General features: G+C 44.3%; 1 protein-coding gene across 3 annotated transcripts in view; it reads right to left on the bottom strand.

Moving 5' to 3' along the window:
- PFKFB1 (6-phosphofructo-2-kinase/fructose-2,6-biphosphatase 1) overlaps nt 1–23,505 on the bottom strand; it is a 46,476-nt gene that overhangs the window by 1,536 nt on the left and 21,435 nt on the right. For all 3 annotated transcript variants that reach the window (XM_080651955.1, XM_080651956.1, XM_080651954.1), the window contains 8 exons: nt 21,337–21,393; nt 19,159–19,280; nt 15,217–15,424; nt 12,454–12,600; nt 8,334–8,438; nt 4,249–4,378; nt 1,425–1,487; nt 146–210 (listed from right to left, as the gene is read on the bottom strand). In XM_080651955.1, coding sequence (XP_080508081.1) covers nt 146–210; nt 1,425–1,487; nt 4,249–4,378; nt 8,334–8,438; nt 12,454–12,600; nt 15,217–15,424; nt 19,159–19,280; nt 21,337–21,393 — 897 coding nt within the window. The remainder of the gene's footprint in view (nt 1–145; nt 211–1,424; nt 1,488–4,248; nt 4,379–8,333; nt 8,439–12,453; nt 12,601–15,216; nt 15,425–19,158; nt 19,281–21,336; nt 21,394–23,505) is intronic.

The raw sequence follows: 23,505 nt of genomic DNA, 5'->3' as shown, positions 1-23,505 counted from the left end.
TCTCCATGGTGCCTCCCAATCTGGGCGGAGGATCCAGCATTTCTAGGTGCTGGTTATTCTATTTGATGGTGCAAAACACCCAAGGTCTGTGGCACTGGGGTGGCCCTTTGGGTGGGGAGGGTGCTTTCACCATGTGCCCGCGTACCTCAGGCTTCTCTCGGTGTGTGTTTACGGCCTCCACATTCAGGTAGATGGACTCCACTTTGCATCCTCAAAAAGAAAAACCCATCCATCCATAAACCCCCAAGGAAAGACTAAGTCTTCCCTGAGGTGTCATTCCTCAACGTGCCCATCACCACCCACACCCCCAGCTCCATGCTGTGTGTAGTTGTGACTTCCCTGTAGGAGGGAACTTAGACCAGCTCTGTGCTGTGTGGGGAAGACACCCGGCCTAAGAGGCCACCAAAGAGACATCCTCTCAGCTCTTCCCCTAATTGTCTCAGTGGTCTCTGAGCCTCAGTTGCTCAACTGTCAATGGCGAGAAGAAAAGAGATAATCTCCGGGCTCCCGCAAGTCTTGTGATCTGTGGGACAGCACTCTAGTCTAGATAATAATAATGGAGCTCTGCGATCCTCCCAGCTCTGTCAGGCGGTGAAGTGGTGGAGGAGGTCTGGGCCACTTGCCTTGAGACCATCAGCCCCAGATAAAGTGTAATTAGAGGACAGTGGTTATGGAACCTTCAAGGTGTGGAGGTCACAGGGAGTTTGGGGGAGCCTGAAGGAGGACGGTGGTATCATGGGGCTGGGGCTGGCAGAGGAGACCCAATGCCTATGGAAGCCCCCTTAGCTCCATCTCTGGGTTGCACTCTACTCTGGGACTCAGTACACCATTTGTCCTATTCACAGTCCAGAAAGATTTGTCTGTCTCTTCCCTACCCATGAACATTTCATAGCTAACTAATGCCCCAAGAGAGAGTCTAGCCTTTGAGGCCTTTCTTCAATCTGGCCCCAACATACACTTAATTGTTCCTCTGGTCCCCTTTGGAGACTACTCTCCCCCACCCCACCCCCTGTCACCCTGCTCTAGTTTGGTGTTCTATGCTCAGTGCTCATCTTGTCACCAACAGGCCCACCTCTACCAGGACATCCAACTACCCACCCAAGGAACCTCCCCTAGGACTCTACTGAGCAAATGGTAGGCAGGGGTCCTTAAACTACGGCCCGCGGGCCACATGCAGCCCGCCGAGGACATTTATCCAGCCCACCGGGTGCCGCTGCCTGTCCTGCTCAGCAGCTGACTCGTCCCAGGCCTGCAGTGCGCATAGGAATTTGTTCATAGTTTTTTTTTTAAACTATAGTCCGGCCCTCCAACGGTCTGAGGGACGGTGAACTGGCCCCCTGTTTAAAAAGTTTGAGGACCCCTGTACTAGAGGCATGCTCATGGCCTCTATGTGCCTTTCCCCAGATAAAGGTGGGGGCTCTCACCATAAGCCACAGGTGTGAGTTTGAGCACTGTGTGCAGAGGGCACTTGAGATACGGCAGCTCATCTGGAAAGGAGGAGAAAGCAGCCATCAGAGACAGGGTGCTGGGGCGGGGGGTCCCAGGCCTGCAGGTTGACAGGACTCTCCCCTGTCCACAACCCTTTCGCATGGTCGGCCTCCCCTGGGCCCACTCCCCTACAGCCTGCAGGGTGGCCAGGGAAGGAGAGAGCAGAGGGGAGGCAGGCGGGCCCTGGGGAATGCACCAGACTGTGGTTTCCCTGGGATGATCAGGCTAGCCACCCTGGAGGTGGCCTACCTTCCCACTCACAGGCCTCCAACCCCCTCCCACCCCCACCCCACCCACAGCCCTGGTTCTTCCACAGGCTCCCCGGCCACAGAGGCCCACAATGCATCTCCCGAAGGGGTTCCTGAGACCCTACTGCACACCAGACCCTGCGATGAGGTGTGCGGGTACCTGGGCAGCCTGCACGGCTTTCCCCCCACCCAGGCCTGCGCCCTCTGACTCCTCTCACTCTTTGATGGACAAGCATTATCCCCTTGTTTCCAGTTATTGGCCATGATGCATGAAGTTCTCTCAATATCCACTTATAATTTCGTGTATGGGCCCAGGTTGCGTTTACCAGACAGCCCTGAGGTGAGCGGATGATCGGGCCCATTGCACAGATGAGGAAAGCAAGGCTCTCAGAGTGAAGACACTTGTCCTAAGGCACACAGCCATGGAGTGGCAGCCCTGGGCCTGGAACCCAGAACCCTCTGAGTTCAATTGTGTGCTCTGTCCACTGAAGTCTGCTGCCACTCTTTGAGGGGCTCACAGTATCTTGGGTTGATAACTCCACCTGCCCATCCACCCAGACTGCCCATACCACTCCCCATCTCCTTTCATTAAGCCAGAACCCACCCTTCATGGCTTCTCATCCCTAGAATCCCTCCTACACTTTAAAAAAATAGTTTTTATTGATTTCAGAAAGAAAGGGAGAGGGAGAGATAGAAACATCAATGATGAGAGAGAATCATTGATCAGCTGCCTCCTGCATGGCCCCCCACTGGGATGAAGCGCCCCTACCGGAATAGAACTGTGACCTCCGGGTTCATAGGTCAACACTCAACCACTGAGCCATGCTGGCTGGGCCCCTCTTACAGTTTTAAGGGGCCTGCCAATGCCCTCCCAGCCACCTGAGACATCTGTTTTGGCAATTTCCTAGGTGTCCATACTGCTCCTTCTCCTCCTCTTGGTCAGCATCACTGTCAGGCCCTGGGCCTGGCACTTTGGTGCACTATCTCCTTTCATCCTTGCTGATACTCTGCAAGGAGTTACTGTTCCTCATGGCAGATGTGAGGGAACAAACTCAGAATAGGGAACCCACTTGCCTGAGGTCTCTGATGCTGCTCTGCCACAACCTCCACAAGTGGCCTGGCCCTACTTTTTCTCTCTCTGGCTCTGAGAGTTCCCATCTCTCACAGCATAGGATTGGATTAGGTGTACGCTGAGAGTGCCCTAGCTGCGAGGTCTGCTGGGTCTGCATCCTTAGTCACATCATCTCTCTGGGCCTCACATTCCTCACCTGAGTAATAGGGGTCAGAGCTTGTGCTCAGCCTGCCTGGCTCAGCTCCCAGGGTAGCTGTGAATAGCTGGTGTGTCCTGTGCATGAAAGCAGGTAGGAAGTGGGTAAAGTAGTGTGCCAATAGGACACACACGAGCTACCCACACATCCCATGTGTGTATGAGAGGGGAAGGCTTCTGGAATGCATCTGGGATTAATGTCCTTCCCAACCCCTCTAAGCCCTGTGACCTAGGTAGGGCCAGTCACTTGACCTCTCAAAGCCGCCATTTCCTCACCTGCACAGTCAGGTCACTGTGCTTGCCTTGCAGTCTCAAAGATAACACCGAGAAGCAGATGTGTGGATGGTATCAGAAATCTAGTAGCACAGGGACCCCCACCACCCCTTTTCAGTGAGGAAATTGAGGGAATGATTTGTCCAATGTGAAGTTCTCAAGTTCCCCAGGTTCCAAATCTGGATGACTCTATATTACAAGTGCCCTTGATTTTGAAGTTAACAACATAGAAACAATACAAATCGTCAAACACTGCCCACTTCAAATACGGCTTTGTGCTGTCCTCACACACCCTCACAGTGTCCAGGAGATGCCAACACATCAGCATCCCCGTCAGAAAGTGGACTCTCACTCGAGGGTGGCACAATAGTCTTTTGCCAGGCCACCTGCCTGAGTTTGCGATTCAGTATGTGTACTCAGTGTATAAATACTTAACAATGTCTGGACATTTTTTAGAAAAAGAAATAATCATTTAAATGTAAAACAATGGAAACACTATCTTGAGAAAATCACCTCTACAGCAAATATAGAAACCTAAAATCAGGATCATGAGGTCAGGGAAGGTCCATTACCACCTTGATTCAGAGAAATACTAGCTCAGCTTTTACAGATCAAGGCAGACTGTTAAGGCCGGCTTTGAAGACGTTAGCTCAGAATGGTAGTAATACCAATAATAGTAGCTAAGACTTATGTAGCCCACGCTGTGTCATGAACTATTTTAAGCTCTTTACACATTTTGATTTATTTAAACTTCATCATTATCTTCCCCATTTTACAGACGAGGAAACCGAGGCCAGGTTAAAGTAATTTGCCAAAGCTAGAATGTGACAGAGCAAGAACTTGAACTCAGGCATCTTTGTTCTAGACACTGTGCTCTTAATTACTAAGATATAAACCACCAATTGCTAGTGTCAGGGTCTCAAATGACATCCAGCTCCCTATGCCAGGAACAGAGAGGACAGTGAGTGGTACCTGAGCTCTTATCCAGGAAGTAGGCCAGGAGGCACCGCATGACAGCCTGGTGGCAGATCACCAGTACATTTTCCTGCCGTTCTAGCTCCATTATAACTGGCTCCAGCCGCTGAACCAGATCCTCGTAGGACTAAAAATAAGAAAATACTTCGGTAAGAAAGGGAGATGAGGCACAGTTGCCCAGAGGAGAGGAACTCTAGACTAGAAATCAGGAAAACCTGGATGTGGTACTAGTTCAGCTGTTGACCCAGCAGTACGACCTTAGGCAATTCACTTCCTTCTTAGGGTCTTGGTTTCTCATCTGTTAAATGGGGAGCAATCAATATATTCAACTAGATATCTATAACAGTAATAAAACTTCTCACTACAAAAAATTCCTAGAAAAGCTAGATAAAATAAATGTCCGCACTGCTGACTTTTCAAGAAAATTAAGGAAACATTATAAAGATAGGGTTCCGCCCTGACCGGTTTGGCTCAGTGGATAGAGCACTGGCCTGTGGACTGAAGGGTCCCAGGTTCGATTCCGGTCAAGGGCATGTACCTTGGCTGCGGGCACATCCCCAGTGGGAGATGTGCAGGAGGCAGCTGATCAATGTTTCTCTCTCATCGATGTTTGTAACTCTCTATCCCTGTCCCTTTCTCTCTGTGAAAAAAATCAATAAAATATATTTAGAAAAAAGAAAAAAAAGATAGGGTTCCAAAATGAAGAAAACCTTGGTAAACAAGAGTGCTAAGTGGATGTGGAAACAACAACTGCCATGGAGGCATCTATAATCATGTTTTCCAAGAGGCTTGAGTTTTTATTTTATTATTATTGTTTAAATATATTTTTATTGATTTCAGAGAGGAAGAGAGAAATAGAAACATCAATCTTGAGAGAGAATCATTGATGGGCTGCCTCCTGCACGCCCCCTACTGGGGATCGAGCCCACAACCCGGGCATGTGCCCTTGACCGGAACCGAACTGTGACCTCCTGGTTCATAGGTTGATGCTCAACCACTGAACAACACTGGCCGGGTGAGGCTTAAATTTTTAAAACTTTATAGAGACATGAGACAAGGCCTTAGGTATACACAAAGTAGAGAGTTGGGACTGAATTTCTCCAATAAACCTAAGACCCTCAAAGGGCTACATCCTCAATAAAAGTGTAAACTAGAAAAAAAGTATATATAGGCAAAGGGAAACAACAAGAACTTATATCTGTCTCTGACTCTGAGTATAAAAATTTAGAAAATGCCTCCTATAAGAATGTACAACCACAAGTCTACCCTCAAGTGGGTTTTTGGTTTAGAATCTTATTATCCATGTGTTTTAGAAAATGCTAAGCTGAGAGTTTAATAAAAAGTGATACAAGTTGTTAGCTTCTCAGAAGAAGCAAATAGAAATTTTCTCTGGATTCTCTCAACTCACACCACATGGGAATCCCACAGATACATTTTTGCCAAACTGAAGCTCACAATACGCAAAGAAAAATAAAAATAAAAAAACACAAACAAGATGAGAACCTTAAAAACTCAAGATAAATAATCCAAAATATAAACGAATATGTTTAAAATTTTTTTAAAATTAAAAGATGGAGTAAAAAATATAAGAAAGAAACAAGATGCTACCAAATACATGATGTAGATTTGAAACAGAACTAAATAGAATTCTAGAAACAATATATATATATATATATATATATATATATATATATATATATATAAATTAAAATTTAAAACTCAATTGTTAAACAGAAATTTAGATACAATGGAAGAAATAGGAATTTGGAAGACAGAGCTGAAGAAATTATTCCAACTACAGCAGAGATAAAAAATAAGAAAAATAGGAGACATAACGAATAGAGACAGGACTAACACATGTCTAATTGTATTTCCAGAAGGAGATAATAGAGAGCATGTGAGAGAAGAATAGTTAAAGTTTTTCTAGAATTGATGAAAATCCCAATTCTCAGGTACAGGTGTCCAACCCAAGCAAGATAAATCAAAAGAAATTAATATTTAGACAAATCAGAGTAGAACTTAAAAGCAAAAAAGATACAAAGACCCTAAAAACAGGTAGAGAGAAAAGAAATACCAATTAGATGGATAGGAGACTTCTTAGCCACATTAGAAGTCAGAAGACAGTGGGGGGTACTAACTTCAAAGTGCTGAGAGAAAACAACCATGAACCTAGAGTTTTATACCAAAAGTATCATCCACGACTGAACCCCGCCAAGATATTTTTAGACAAAAATGGTGAGTTTACTACCAACAGATACTCCTAATAAACTTCTAAAGGAAAATAGAAATTGAACCCAGAGGGAAAACTTGAGATGCAAGGAGAAAAATTGATCAAAGGAATTGGTAGACATGTGATTAAATATAAACAAACACTGATTATATACAATAACATATTTAATAATAACAATAAGAATTCGTTTGAAGATTAAGACACAGGTTGCATTAAAATACAAGAGTAATGAACATGTAAGTTGGGAGAGGGAATGACCAGAGTTAAAATTCTTAACTTAGGGGAAAGATGGATTTTAGATTTTGTTAGTCCTGCATATTAAAATGTTGAGTAACCTCTAAAAGAATGGAAATATTATATAACTCAAATATAGATTTAAAAACTCTATCAATTCTAAAGGAGGGAGGAAAAGAGAAAAAAATAAAGCATAGAGAGCTCCAAACAAGAGAACAGAAATAAGCTGAAACAAATTAGTGATTACAATAAAAGTAAATGTACCAAACCTACCATTCAAAAGACATATATTTGCAATTTGTATTAAAAACAACAAAAGTCAACTATGCACTGTTTATAATAGACACAAAACAAAAAGACAAAAAGAAGCTCAAAATAATAAGCAGATAAAGATGAACTAGGCAAATACTAACTATAAGAAATCTTATATAGCTATAATAATATTAAATAAAATACACTTTTAGGCAAAATCATTTTTAGAAGAAAAGAGGTTGGCTCACTATATAATAATAAAATATATGATTTGCTAAGAAGATATAATTGCTTTAAATTTATATGCCTCTAATGACACAGCCTCAAAATATACAAAGGAAAATGAGGGCAAACTCAGACCAACTTGATAATGTCATTTCTGAGGATGAAGATAAAAAAGTAAAAATACTTTGTAACACAGGCTATTAATTGTTTTATATTCCCTGATGTTAGCTTTTCTGATAACTATTCCCAGGAATTTGTATCAGAAATGGGGTATGACTAATAAATACTCTGAACTGTTGAACTGGCTAAATGGAGGCTGTGTAGAAAGCAATGAGGATTCACCTCATATGGGGATAGAGAACTGATGGTCTGGTTTATGTGGTGGCAAAGAAGTAGGTTAAAATATTAGCCATTGTCCATTTGGACTCCAACCCACTGCTCAGAGGGGCTGGAGCTTTAGACAACTTGACAATAAAATGTCAGGAAATTAGAGTATGTTGAAGTAGTTCAAGTGCCTTTAGTGAAAGTATACCATAGACAAAGTCTAGGTCAGGTGAATCCTCCTGAAAGGCAGAAAGGAAATAGCAGGCAAATATGTAGCTTTTATTTCATTTATTTATTTATTTATTTATTTATTTATTTATTTATTTATTTATTTACTTACTTACTTAATCCTCACTGGAGGATATTTTTCCCATTGATTTTCAGAGAGGGTGGAAGTGAGGAATGTAAGAAGGGAAAGAGGTGGGGGGAGAGAGAAACATCGATGTGAGAGAGACACGTCGATTGATTGCCTCCCACACAAACCCGACCAAGGCTGGAGATCGAACCTGCAACCCAGGTACATGCCCTAGACCGGAAACCGAACCCGAGACCCTTTGGTGCATGGGCCGATGCTCTAACCACTGAGAAACACTGGCCAGGGCAAACGTATAACTTTTAAAACAGAGGAATTTGTTGCCCATAGCCAAGAATCTGAGTCAGCCGAGGGCCAGATAATCACGTGCCTGTGGGGTGGCAGTTGCTGCAATATATGCTTTATTCTGTTTCGAAAGCAATCTAGGAAACTAAGAAACCTCGAGGGTTGGAATGAGGATACTGAGGAGGAGTTCTAGGAATCAGTCCACCCTTCAAAGCTTACCTCTCCCTTGGGATAGCGGTAGCGATATTTATCTTGGTCCCGTAGCGCAAATTCCTCAGGGTAATGTTCCTGGATTTCTTCATAGGTCATCTCCTCACAGACACCCTGAGAAACATTATTTGGGGACAAAAGTATTCACATGGTGAAATCCGCACAGCCTGGCTGCCTCCTGCACACCCCACACTGGGGATTAAGCCCGAAACCCGGGAAAGTGCCCTGACTGGGAATTGAACTGTGACCTCCTGGTTCATAGGTCGATGTTCAACCACTGAGCCATGCCAGCCTGGCCAGCCTTTACCATAGTTTTAAGGCCAAATGATTGTAGAACAGTAGCACCTAGGTTTCTGTGAACACAGCTTTAGGTTTGTGCCTGTTGTCTGAGTGTATATGTGTGTGTGTGTGTGTGTGTGTGTGTGTGTGTGCACGAGGTATGTGGCTGTGCAGATATAAGAGTACATGTGTATAGATGTGTTCCTATATGATTATCCCAACAGGTTTGTAGGTGTATATTGTACATATGTGTATGCATTTTTATAAATATGTGGGTTTTCCCTGGCCAGTTGCTCAGTGGTTAGAGCATTGGCCCATGGACCAAATGGTCACGGATTTGATTCCCGGTCAAGGGCACTTATCTCGGGTGCAGATGCTCCAGCCCCTGTAGGGGTGCGTGTGGGAGGCAACCAATCAATATATCTCTCTCACATCGATGTTTCTCTCTCTCTCCTTCTCCTTCCCCCTCCTACACTCCCTAGAAATCAATGAAAAAAAATCCTTGGGTGAGGATTAAAAAAATAAATAAATATGTGGGCTTAAGGATTTGTGACTTTGCATGTGTGTGTGCAGTGTGCTTATGGTGTGTACCTGTGGTATGTTTAGGGATCTATGCTTTGTGTTTGTATATTTGTCTCATCATATGTAGTGTGCTCATGTGACTGTGTGTGTACAGGGTGTCTGAGCATCTGAGAAAGTGCCTCCATGAATGTTTCTGTGGTCTGTCTTTCCATGTGTACCTCAGTGTGTCTGTGGCATGTGTATCTGTGAGTGTGTATGTGCCTGATTATGTTTCTGGTGGATATGTGTGAACATCTGTGTGCCTATGTCTGAAGCCTGTGTGAATTTGTGATAATATGCTCGAGGCTGTGTGATATACTGTGTGTGTGCCCATGGTATGCCTCTATGCTTATGTGATATAGAAATGTGTAAAGACTGCATGTGTGTCTATGGTGATTGTGATTGTGTCTGCATGTATCTCTAGGTGTGTCTTAAGTGTGTATGTGTCTGTGCGTATGGTGTGGCTGTTATTGGTAGATGTGTCTGAGAGAGAGCCTGTGTCTGACTAGTGTCCATGAAGTGCATGTCTGTGACTGTAAGCATACTGAGGTGAGTGTCTGTAACTGTGTGTGCAAGTTAATGCATCCACAGCAGGGTTCTCCCATTTTAGAGCATCTCTCATCCCTCCTGCCCCTACCTCTGCCCCAGGATCTCTGGCAGATAAACAGCTATCCACAGACATCTCAGAAGGCAAGAATTAGTAAATCCCTAACAGTTTCAGAGTGGGCCTATGGGAGACACACTCTCTTTCCAAAGGAGGAATCGAGAGCTCAGAAACTGTCCCTCATGAGCATAAGAGAGTTCCGAATCCACTTAGAAATTCCCAGAAGTGAGGTGGCTGCTGGTGGGGTAGGGAAGCCATGTTGAGTTTATAAGTTTTCCATCTGGTTGTGTGGATTCTAAGGATTAGACCTTCCTGTAGGGGAAGCAGCTGGTTCTGGTGTGAGGTTCACCTCTTCCCCAGCCCACAAACAGCTATGCATTGTCAAACTTCTTCAACTGGCCCTGCCCATGGGAGAAAGTGCACCCTACAGGACACACAACATCCTTCCAGATTGGCTTTGACTTTCTATTCAGAGGCATTCTGTGGACCTGTTGCCAGTGGAAATGGTCACCGATTCCCTATTGACTTAAGGAAAACTGCCTAACCTCTCTGAATTTTATTTTCCTCATCTGCAAAATGACGAGAATTACAATTACCCCACAAGAGTGTTTTGAATATGAGAGGTAATATGTGCAAAAGAGACTAGTGCAGGATATATAAGGCACATTTTAAAGACTCAATAAATGGAACTAATTATCAATATATTATTGATCATGGAAAACAAACCAGAAACTTAGTCATCATTCTAAATTCTTGCCTCTTCCTCATCCACACCCTCATAACCCATTTCTGGGATTCTACCTCCTAAATTTCTCTCAAATCTATTCCTTTTTCCTCCCTCTTAGCCCCCACTGCTACAACCTTAGCAGCTGTACACACACAATACCCTCTTTGTTTAAGCTGTTCTCTCTGCCTGGTATACCACTCCTAATATTCTCTATCTGGCTCACTATTAACCTGCCAAGTTAACATTGGCATCACTTCCTCTAGGCAGATCCTGGCTGGGCCACATGTCCTGCCTCAACATCTATGCACCCACAGTCTAGCCTACCAGAGCCTGTATTACACACACTGCTTTGTATTCCTCTGTTTATTCCTCTGTCTAACCTGTTTAGCCTGAAAATTCAGTGAAGACAGGAACCAAAATATGTGAAACAGATTTTGTGAAACAAAGTAGGTATCAAATAAATGTTTATATCACATGTGTGCAAGAAACAAACCATAACTGAACTGTTAGGATGAAGAATTGACATATTTACTTGCATGTATCTTATAGCAAATACATGTAATATGCAGAATGATGCTACATATCCCTTTTTGTAAGTATGGGTATCACTGTACATCTATTGTTAAGAATATATGTATGTATGTATATATATATATACACACACACATACTTGTCAGTATTTATAGAGGCATATTTAGTAGGCAAGCAGGTTAACCTACCTACATTCAAGTTATTTGTATCTGTGGTGAAGCTTTTACTTTGGGGTCTAACAATTGTAACCTATGTGCCACTATCTGATATCAGTGTATCTATAGTGCAGGTGAAACAATGGAGAGGAAACAATGCCTTTTCAAAGAACTCATGGTCCCAGCTGGTGTGGCTCAGTGGTTGAGCATCGACCTATGAACCGGGAGGTCAAGGTTCAATTCCCAGTCAGGGCACATGCCCGGGTTGTGGCCTCCTTCTGCAGTGTGGAGTGTGCAGGAGGCAGCCAATCAATGACTTTCTCTCATCATTGTTGCTTCTCTCTCTCTCTCTCCCTCTTCCTCTCTCTTAAACAAATAAAAACATTTGAAAAAAGAGCTCATGGGAAAACCTGACCCAAAGAGAGATTGCCATGTGATAAGGGTCTGATAAAATATTCCTCAAGTTCTTCTTTGTTCCATCTCCAGTGCCACTACTCTGGACCATCACACCCTCACCTCTTCCTGGACTAATGCAGCCATCTCCATACCAGTTTACGTGCTCTTTCTGGCCTTTTTCCTATCTAGTCTCCACCTGTGGCCAGAATGGTCTTTTTATTTTTTTTAAAAAGTGAATCACATTCAAGTCATTCCTCCTTGACTTAGACTACATCAATGGCTTCCCATTTATAGGTCAGCACCCAAATTCCTCAATACGATATAAAGCCCTATGAGCTACCTTCCTTTCCAACCTTATCTCCAGACCTCACAATCATTGTCCCAGCCTCTCTGCTGTTCTAGCCTCCGTTCTCTGAACATGCCACGCTCTCTTCTCACTTCTGGGCCTTCACATGAGTTGTTCCTTGCCACTGAAATTAAATTTATTCCCTCACTCCCAGACCATTTTGCCTGTTTCTTTTCTCATCTCCACCTTCATCTAGGAAGCTTTCCTTGTAAATCTCACACCACCAAGTCTTGTCAGGAGCACCCTCAGCCTCCCATAGTCCCTGTACTTCCCTTCTCACAACCCTTTGTCACATGAGAAGCAGTGTCTTATTTACTGTCTGCATATGGGCTCCATGAGTTCAGAGAATTTGTCTGTTCTGGCCTTCATGGATCCTCAACACACAGAATAGTGTCTGGCACATGACTGGATGTCAAGAAATGTTTGTTGAATTAATTAGGTTACCATAGGAGCCAGAGGAGGCAACCCAGGGTATAAGCTGAAAGTGAAGCCCCACCATCCACCAGGAAATCCATTCCCCTATATCTCACCGCATCAATCTCATTCAGGGCCTTCCACTGCTCATAGGGGACACCCAGGGCCTCAGCTGTCTGGATAGTCCTCTTCATGTGGCTGGTCCACACTTTCAGGGAGCTGATGCCCTGAGACTGAATGAAGTTGGCCAGGGCATAAGCATACTGGAAAGTAGAGGGTACAGATGAGGAGAGGAGGGGAGCAACAGAGAGATGAAAGAAGACAGGGTAGCCATGAGAACAAGCTCAGATCTATCACACATGGTAGAATGATGATGAATAAGCAAGAATACAGTTTAAATGTTTCCAATTTATAAAAAGCCATATTCTTTCCCATGTGACTACGGATCAAGGGAATAGAATAGAATATGTGCGTTTATGTGTGTGTGTTTGTTGACGCTTGTTCACTGAACTCCCTACTCGGTTATTCATTCCTTCAAACAGTCCACCTCTAACATTTGTGGAGACTGGGACAAGAGTGCATAGGGAGGCTCTCCATCCACAGTCTATCTCCCTTCTCTTCCTGCCTCCATCCTGCACTCATAGATGCCTTGAGTACAGGTATGTGGATAATCTATCACATGACCAAGTTCTGCCCACACCATATCCTCACAGATCCCCCTGATCCCTTTGGCCACGCCTTCACCTAGGGGTGAACACTCCAGTGATATGGGCTGCTTTTAGATGGACAGACTCTGTGATAGGGCCACACAGGCACCAGACCACAGGGCAGAGATTTCTTGGGTTCTGGGTACTCAGAGTGTGGTCTAGATGTGGTAGAGTGGGATTTTGGGAATATTTCTCTTTGATTCTTTGAATTCTTACTGCTTTAGTAGGGGTGCTAGTACCCAGGTTCTAACCACATTCAAACATGTGCTGAGTATGTGTGGACCTGCACTGAGTATCAGGGTGTCCTGTTCTCAAGACACGGCCAGTGCAGGGAGGGAAACGGTGACAGCACCGAGAGAAACCACCAAGGGCGGTGGGAGCCCAGAGGGGCCGGTGACTCCCTCTCCTCCGCGTGCAGGCCGTTATTATGGGTACAGATGTGTGTGAGGACCATGGGCACAGACGCATAGACACGGCACACGTTTACACGTCCGAATATGGGCACTGTGTGCACACACTCTGAGCGTGGGTTCTGGGTCAGCAGCAGTCAGTGTGCTCTGGTGGAAGGAGCCCTTGACTGGGGGGTAGGGGATGGGGTTGAACTGCTGCAGCTCCCTTACACGGCTCCCTGTGCCTGGGGCGTCCCTGCCCTCTCTGGCCTGAGACCTCCTGCCTGTAAGATGTGAACAGCATTCGCTCACCCAGCCTGGTCTCTGCGAGTGGAGATTAGTTCGTGGATGGGGAGCGCCCAGAGCACCCTCTGGCACACGGTAGGTGAGAGCTACTGTAATGGATGTGGGTGCCATTCCCTGGGAAAGGGCGTGGTGCCCTGTGCCCACCCGTGAAGGTGGGGGCCAGGCGCGAGCGTGTCCATGCTCACAGTTGTGTGGAGTGGCCATGTGTCCAAGCTGGGTGCTGAGCTAGGTGGGCAGGGCCGTGGCCAGCCCCACCCAAGAGACCCCTGGCTGCAGGTGGTGCCACAAGGTGGGGGTGATGCCTCTGGTGGCCTCTGACTCTGCTCTTGAGGGGAGTCCCTCTTGAGGGGAGGCTGCCAGTGTGAAGGCCACAGAAAGGGAGCCACGAGGATGGGTGTAGTCCCTTGCCTGTGCCAATGCCACCTCTGCAGTGGGGCTGCTGAGGGCAGGCAGGAAGGCCTGGTTTTCAGTCCTGGCTCCCGCTGTGTCCGACTTGGGGCTGCTCTCTGCTCCTGTATGGGACTCAACTTCCTTATCCATAAACTGATGATGGTAATGCCCACCCCACAGAGCTGCTGTGAAGATTAAATGAGGCCACAAGTGTCCAATGAAAGAGGGCGTTTCCTCCTTGTGCACCCACATCCCATTTGTCCCATTCCCAAGCGATTTCCCCAGCAAGGACCTGTGCTAACAAGCCTAGGCACAGGGCTGAACACTGGGGAAAATGTGTCCCTTTATTGAGCCAGCACCCATAATATGCAGGTCACCGTGCTTAGCTGGATAGAAAGGACTCATGCCATAAAGTCAGAGATGGGCCAGTACTGGAAGAGATGGAGTCCAGGGCATGGTAAGCTGTCTGGGGACTGGAGAGGACAGTGAAGGGCTTCCTAGACCAGACCATGGAGCAGCAACTGGACCCTGGTAGGGTGTGGGAGGTGGGGCAGGAAGGAAGAAGTAACAGGTTGGGGATAAGTGCTGACAGTATGATTATCTGCAGTGGGTTGGAGGGGGTGTAGCATCAGCCCTGAGTAAGGGAGGAGAAGATGGATTCAAGGGTGGGGCTCTTCAAGGTAGCTATCTGTGCAAGTGATGGTCATCAGCTGACAGAGTAAGGCAGCCTAGGTGGGGAAACTGCACAAGTAAAGGCACAGAGCTGTGAGGAAGATGAGGGGACCAGTCAGGCGGGGCCAAGGTGCTTATCATGCTGGGGTTGGAGAAGCAGCGAGATATGAACACGACTGGAGTGCCAGGACCTAGCTTCTCAGCCTTGTAGCTCCTGTGGGTACATGGTAGCATTTAAGGATGGTTCAAGACTGAGTGGCTATCAGGGCAGAAGAGTGGGAGTTACCAGAACCTGCTTCTACCCTGTCACTGAGACTCCCAATCCTCAGGACCCAGGTAGTGGCTACTCCACCCACCTGTGGCACCCCGTGGTCCAGATCAGCCAATGCCTCTGGGTATATGGGGCCTTCCCTACCTGCTTGCCCCGAGCTGAGAGGCCAGAGTCACCTCCAATGCGGCCTCTGAGGTTGAGTTCACTCTCACCATGCCGGCATAAGTAGATGGAGCGGGGTGTGACGTGGATGTTCATAAGATAGTATACTGTGCGGCTCTGGATGTGGTCCTGCACTCGGTTCACCATGTAGCGTGTGCCCACGTCGAAGATCTTGATGTAGGACAGGTGGCTGGGCCAGTCCAAGTAAGAGCAAGGGCAGTTCAGGGGCTGATGGTGGAAAGGCTAATCCCAAGAGAAACCCCAACTACACACCCTGCCTTCAAGCTTCCTCCACAACCCAGCTTTCACCTACCTTTCCTCTAACAAGATGCCATGCCTTTTCTTATTCTAGGAACCTGTTTCAGAAACTTGATTCCTGGCCACCTTCAGGAGCTCACTGCCTGCTACCATCTCCCTCTGTATCCTTTTCTTAGTCTCAACTTGAGCCAGGTTGTCTTTTCACCTTCACTTATCACATTCCAGGCATCTGGGATTCTGTCTTCTGTGGTTCACACTCCTGACATACTTGGAGAGATAATCCTCTGTGTCTCTGGATACCTCCAACATCTCCCCAGCAGCTCCAAACTTGTCCACTCCCTCACCCTTTCAAATCATGACCTGAGCTCTGCTTCTCTGTTCTTTGAATCTGTGATATATTGTATTTGATACTCTATAGGCAGTTACAAGATTGTGTCTGTGTGTGCTGTGTCTCTGTGTGTATGTATCTTCCTTACTCAGAAAGGGGAGTGAGTTGGGTTCTTTCCCTATCGGCCAAGCAGTCAACAAATATACCCTTGTTTGTTCTAAGCATTGTGTTTGGAAGTTCTTAGGCCAGTTGGGAATATATACTTAGAAATGCATGACCAATGCTCAACACCCATTCCACAAACATACTCTAAGATGTGTCATGTGCTGGGCCATGGGAATACAGATGTGGTTCACAGCATCAGTGGGGAACTTGTGGTCCTTGCTTAGAGCCATTTTTCAGTCTCCTCTTTGTCATGAACTAATAACTATACACAGAATGATAAATTATTCAACAACCTGTTTGCAGAGGAGCTCGAAATGGGGGACTGACTAATCAAGAATAGAACCATGGAGCAAGGCTTTGAGGCATCTGCTTTGCCAGGCACTAACTCCTAAGTTGTTTTATTGTGAGGAGTTCATGGTGATCCCTGGAAAGAGGTGGGGGAGGCTGGGGCAATGGGGTGACACACTAGCAACCCTGTGCGCACAGTAACAAAACCAAGTGAATGAAAATAGCTGCACTACCCCAAAGCAGGTAAGGCGGTGAGCGATGGGTTTGGTTTCAGAAAGCCTCTCTGGATTCCTAAAGAAGGCCTTTCTATCTGCACCATACTCAGCATGCCCTTTCCTGTCATTCATGTCCAATGGTCCCATAGGGCATTCATATTTGCTGAACATTTTGGGAGCTTCTGGCAGGGAATGCAGACTTCAAAGTGCATGAATTCTCATAACAATCGTAGGAAGCAGAAATTATTATCTCTGTTTTATGGGTAAGGAAACTGAAACGGAGAGAAGGAAGTGATTTGCCTAAGGTCAACCTCTCCAAGGACCCTCAGAGCTTAAGGGTAGAAAATATATGATGTAGCATTGTTGTCTGGTTACTGTCTGTTCCTGACACTAGGTTCTTGGTGGCTCTAGGATGATTTCCAAATTCCTCAGCTTAGTCTGACATTCTCGGTGCCTTCACACACTGGTCCCATTTGGCCTCGCCTCACTGTTCCAGGCCCATGCTCATAACTTCTGTTTTACTCTAGCCTTTATGCTTTTTCTGGGTGATTCTCTGTATTCCTCTACTCTTAGTCAGATTTAACTAGGCCATTATGAAGTGCTATTCTCTTTGCTTGAAAATGTGTTCCTTGCCTGGTCTCCACAGTTGAGCCCCTACGCATCCATCCTTCTACATTTACTCTCTCTAGGAAGACTTCTTTGAGCCCAGACATGTGAAGTCACTTAGAAGTGCTTCACACATAAAGTATTACAGTAGCTAATACTCCACCCTACCATACATAATTTAAAATAAAAATCATAATCTATATTATAAGGAGGTTCTACCAAGTTCTGGTTTTATTTTTACTATTTTGACTACCTTAATGCTGGAAATATAAAATATTAAAATATTTCAAGATTATTTTCTTCTTATTTTTGGTAGCCCCTTCCTTGTTGGTGTCCTAAACACATGTCTAGTCTACCTACTGGGTAAACCTGCTCTTCTAGACCTCTTCCTCCAAGATGAGCTGGGTCTTCTCCTCTGTGTTCCTCCAGCCCACTTGTTTGACCATCCCCGCTATTCTGATCAACTGCATACTCATTGTCTTCCCCAACCAAATGGTCATTCTATCAGAGCAAGGACAGACTTTCGCTCTTTGGGTTCCTAGGACAGAGCTTAGGGCTGTGCCCTGAGGCATGGATTATAAATGTCTGTTCATGGAAAAATGATTAAAGTCAACTGTGATGCTCAAACTGATTCATCAAACACTAACTAAGCACCTGCAGGAATATAGGTTTAAGGCTAGAAGGCTAGGGGCTTTCTCAATGCCATTCTTTCACCTCAGCTCCTCTCCTTAAAATTTCTTTCACCATAGGCTGCTAGCCCCTATGCTGCTTGTGGAAACTGGAAAAAGTTACACTTTCCTCAGGGCAGAAACAGCCCCACTCCAGCACACATGCCTTGGTGAGGAAAGTAAGTATACCCTTGACCTAAATATCCTTGCACAGTGAACAATCTTCACAATTATACCTAAGGTCCTGCCCCTTGCACTGTGTCTCTAAGCCTCATGTGACACTTTTTATGACCTAGGGATGTGAGAAGGGAAGAACCAGGCTGGAAGTTTGGAGATAAGTGTTTGAGTATATATTCTGCTACTGATTCATTATGTGGCCTCAGATAAGCCCTTGCCCTGCTCTGGGTCTCTTTCCCTATCTGAGGAGTGAGACAGTAACAATGCTCACCTCTTAGGACTTCAGTTAGACAGAGCTAGAAGGATGTTCTTTAAACTTCTTAGGGTAGTATTCATCTTGAAACCTCCTTACCCTTCTCACTTGGATTACAGAGTCTGAGTGACTCTGAAAGTCTCTTCTCATCACAACCCTTTTTGAAAAAGAGTAGGGCTCTTGGAACAACCTATGTCTAAAATATACATCTTCCCTGTACTGACAGCTAACACCTCTCCTATCTTTAGCTGGTATTAGGAATAAAAGTTTCAAATTTTTCATGTGTCTTCCCATATTTCAAGGCACTATGGAAGCTACCTGAGAATAGAACCCACCTCTCTTGCTCTTATTTAACTCCCTGTGTACACCACAACCCGGAGGGACCTACTACTTACTAATTGAAGAGGTATACGTGGGCATTGTAAGAAGAGACATGGCTAGGAGACAGAATATGTGGTTAGAATCCTAGCTCTAATGGTGGGACTTGGGCAAGTAGTTTCATCTCTCTAAGACTCAATTTCCTCTTCTTGAATATTTCTGATCATAAGACCTATTTTAGTCTCCTTTACAGGGGATTCAATGAAACAAAGAATGTGAACATGTTTGGAAACTGAAATGCCATCCACAAGTAAAGAATACTTTTCAAAAAATAATAGCAACAAAGACAGGAGGAACTATAAATGTCTGTCCACACCCCCACCAAAGATCAGGTCCCTGATATGTCCATGTTGCTCAGGAAAACACTACTTCAATCCTCTTGTGAACACCTTGCACGTCAATGAATCACCACCTCATTGATAATTAGAACTAGGAGGGCCCTTGAATACAAATCAAGTCCAGCTCCCTGATGTTACAGAAACAGGAGCTGATTGAGGTCCATAGAGGGAAGAAATTTCCCTAGATCCTACAGCATATTGAAACGGGGCTAAGCATCCAGACCTGGACTGTGGAGTTCTGGGCTCTTACCTGTCCAGTTCATCATCCAGGGGTTGGTAATTGAGCTCATAGCATTCAATTCTTTTTAGAAAGTCTTCCAGAACCTTTTCTCGGTCACAGTCTATGTAATCAGGGCTGCCGAGTTTCACTTGCTGGGAGAAGAGAGAAGGACAGAGGGACCATGAAAGACAGAGACTCTGACAGTGCCCTTGGGAAGGGCCATTAGAGATCATTGAGTAAAACATTCCTCATAATAAAGATGGCAAAACTGAGAGTTGGAGAAAGGGTCTTGCTCAAGTTTATAAAATGAGTCAGTGGAAGAAAATCTGGACTGTGTGACTCTTCATTACTTATATCTCTGTGTAGCCAAACAACGTATGTTGCATTATATTCAGTTCTAGAACGCACTGTTTAAAAAGAACATTTATAAGAGGCCTGAAGATTGTGCCATGAGAAATGGTTGAAGAACAGGAGATCTTGGCCAGGGGTCACAATAGCTTACATGTATTGAGTGTTTCCTGGGAGAATATGGCATGTTTGCTTTAGGGCTGGCATCTCCAATTCTCTCAATACCTACCTTCTCCACCCATCCCAGTGAATGGGCACTATCATCCACTCAGTCAACAGAGCCTAAAAAGCAACTGGGAGACATCCTAGATGAGTCCCTTTCTAACATTCCCCTCCTCTCAGCAGGCACCAAAATCCTCTCCACTATATCTTATAAATATCTCTTCAATTGGCCTGTATTTTCTTTTGCCTGAATGTTCATGATAGCTTTGTGACTGATCACTCTGTCTAAAATCTTGTTACTTCTGCCCAGCCGGTGTGACTCAGTGGTTGAGCATCGACCTATGAACCAGGAGGTCATGGTTCTATTCCCTAATAGCCAGAAGGATATTTCTAACATGCACATCTGACCATAGAATTCCCTTGCTTAAGACCTTTCACCAGTTCTCATATATTTTAGCACAAAGTATGAAATATTTTAGCGGGTGACTCATGGTTTATCATGATTGGGCCGGAAAGGATTTTTTCATCTTCATCTCCTATTACTCCCCTATTCCTCTGCACACTTTGCTTTAGCCAATCTAAGCAACTTACAGTTCCCTGGAGATGCTATACTTCATACTTGCTATTCCCTTATTTCCCATTCTTTGCCTGCCAAATTCCTATGCATTCTTCAAGATGCAGGTCAGCTATTACCTTCATTGAGAAGCCTTCCTGATGCACCCTACCCCTCTCATGCAAGGTTAGGTTCTCAACACTCTGTCCCCACAGCTTCCCTTATTCCCTCATCTTAGCATTGATAGCACAGAATTATGCCTATAAACTCGTCAGTCTTTCTCACTAGACCGTGAGCGCAAGAGCAATATTCTTCTCTATCCATTTCTATGTCTCTAATACCCAGAATGGCCCAGCACAGGTGTATGGATTCATTTTCTGTTGAATAAATAAATGGATTAATAGATGGGTAGATAAAGAGGAAAGGGAAGGATTGGGCATGTTCTGTGCCTGTAGAGGCAAAAATAGGACCAGTTAAATGGAAATTACAAGGAGGCAGATTTCAGCTTGATTGGACTGCACTTGATGAAGGCAATGCACCTCTTGTCACTGGAGATATGAGGAAAAAGTCTAGACAAACATTCACCTGAGATTTCAAGTATCTGATGGAGGGTTGAAGATGACTTTTAAGGTCTCTTCTGTCACTGAGTTTCAGTAATTTGATGAAATAAGGAACAATGAAATATGGTAAGTGATCTAGTTCTAGACCACATGCCTAGAATCTAAAAGCAGTGATAGCTCTGCTGTGAATCGTGGGGCAGAATAAAGAGCTTTTGAGGAAGATAGCCAAGTCTGAAGTCCAGTCCCAGTTCTACCTTTTTCTGACTGTACAAACCCTTGACAAGTCACTTCTCTTGGAACCTCAGTTTCTTGTTTCCAACACTGAAAATTCCTAACATGCAGGTTTGTTGTGAAAAATCAATGAGAGTAAAGCTTGGAGCCTGGTGCATATTAATAACTCTATATATGTTGGCCTCATTTAATTTCATAGGAAAATTGTAGGCCACAGTTGTCATGGAATGCTTCCTGTAGGAAGTGGGAAGAGAATCTTGGGGAAGAATACCTCCTTTGATACTATAGAGGTAATTTTAGGCATGATCCAAGCCTGAAGCAAAGTAAGGAGGAAAGGTAACTGGGGCTCCTTACCTTGATGTTTTCTGCAATGATACCAGGGTCATTACAGATGGACTCAATGAAAAACACCTATAAGAGAAACAGAAGAGAGATTTCCAGCAGGGAATTATGTTTGATAGGAGCTTGACCCCTTCTCAATGGCTCTGATTCATCGCTGGGGGCATTTCTGACAACAGAATTTCATTCAGTGGTGCTTTCAAGGATTCAGATTTTTATGGGGCAGATGGGCTCTAAATTGAATGGCTCCAGATGATTGCTTTGTATTTTGACTGTTTTTTAAAACATGGGATCCTATAAGTAATGTCTACAAAATAAATCAGGCTCTTAGAAAGACAATGTTCCAAGAGGGATGGACAACCTTTTGTAAGTAGCATGCTACGGTGGTAATGGGGATTTAGCTCACCTGATACCATTTCACCTGAAATCAATTCTCCTGATGCCAATTCATCTAATTAATTCATGATCATTTTCGTTCTTTCTTTCTTTCTTTCTTTGCAAAGAAAACTTTTAAAAATTCCCCTTCACCTTTTACACCCATATTCCCTCTAGCAATCAAATTTGTTCTCTGTATCTATGGGTCTGTTTCTGTTTTACTTATTCATTTGTGTGTGTGTTTTAGATTCTATAAATAAGTGAAATCATATGGTAGTCATCTTTTTTTTCTGACTTATTTCACTTAGTATAATACCCTCTAGGTACATCCATGTTGTTGAAAATGATAATTTTCATTCTTTTAATTGCTAAGTAATATTCCACTGTGTGTGTGTAAGTATATATACATCCTTCTTGGAGCACTACATCTTTCTAAGAACCTCATCGTTCTCCATATACCATATTTTCTATTGATGGACACCTAGGGTGCTTTCATATCTTGGCTATTGTAAATAATGCTGCAATAAACATAGGTGTGCATATATATTTAATTAGTGTTTTTATCTTCTTTGAATAAAAAACCAGAAGTAGTCTTTCTGGGGCGTATGGCAATTCTGTTTTTAATTTTTTGAGGAATCTCCATACTGTTTTCCACAGTGGCTGCACCGATTTACATTCCCACCCACAATGCATGAGGATTCACTTTTCTCCACATTCTCACCAACACTTGTTATTTGTTGGCTTTAAAATTTTTAAAATTGATTTTTCAGAGAGAGGAAGAGAGTGAGGAACATTAATATGAGAGAGAAACATCGATCAGTTACCTGCCCTAACTGGGAACCAAACCTTAACCTCAGCATGTGCCCTAACTGGGAATCAAACCTGCCACTTTTTGGTGTATGGGATGACGCTTCAACTAAATGAGCCACCCCGCCAGGGCTTGTTGACTTATTGATGATAGCCACTCTGACTGGTGTGAGGTGGTATTCACTGTGGTTTTGATGTTCAGTGATGTTGGGCATCTTTTCTTATGTCTATCAGTCATGTGTATGTCTCTGATGGAGAAATATATATTCAGGTCTGCTACCCATTTTTCAATTGGATTTTTTTGTTTTCTTAATATTGAGTTGTATGAGTTTTTTATATTTTGGATATTAACCCCTTATCAAGTATATCACAAATATCTTCTCTCATTCAGTAGATTTTTTTTCTCGTTTTGTTCATGGTTTCCTGTGTTGTGTTTACTGGCTTTTAGTTCTTATACACTGAGTGGCCAGATTATTACGATCTCTGAACACATAATAATCTGGCCACTCAATATATATATATATATATATATATATATATATATATATATATATATTTTAGAGGCCTGGTGCATGAATTCGTGCATGGTGGGGTCCAGCCAGCCTGGCCAGGGGGAGGGGACATGGGCGGTTGGCTGGCCTGCCTGCTGGTCGAACTCCTGGTCGAGGGGACAATTTGCATATTAGCCTTTTATTATATAGGATATACACTGAGTGGCCAGATTATTATGCGTTCAGAGATCATAATAATCTGGCCACTCAGTGTATATGTGTTTTGTAGTGGTTCTCTCTCCACTTTCCTCACCCCCAACCCCTCACAGTGTCAGCCTGTCAGCCATCACCTTCATTGCCTAACATGGCACCTCTCCTTTCCTGTTCTGTTCTGTTTTGCTGCTTCTAACCATGATCTGGAAAGCCATCTCAAACAAATTAAAATGTTGAGCCTATGGTAGCTGATTTGGCACCGATGAGTCCACTGGTTTGCCTTTCTTTGGAGTTTGTG

This window comes from Plecotus auritus, assembly GCF_963455305.1.
Source record: "Plecotus auritus genome assembly, chromosome: X".
Lineage (NCBI taxonomy): Eukaryota > Metazoa > Chordata > Mammalia > Chiroptera > Vespertilionidae > Plecotus > Plecotus auritus.
This window is presented reverse-complemented; position numbering and strand designations above follow the sequence as displayed.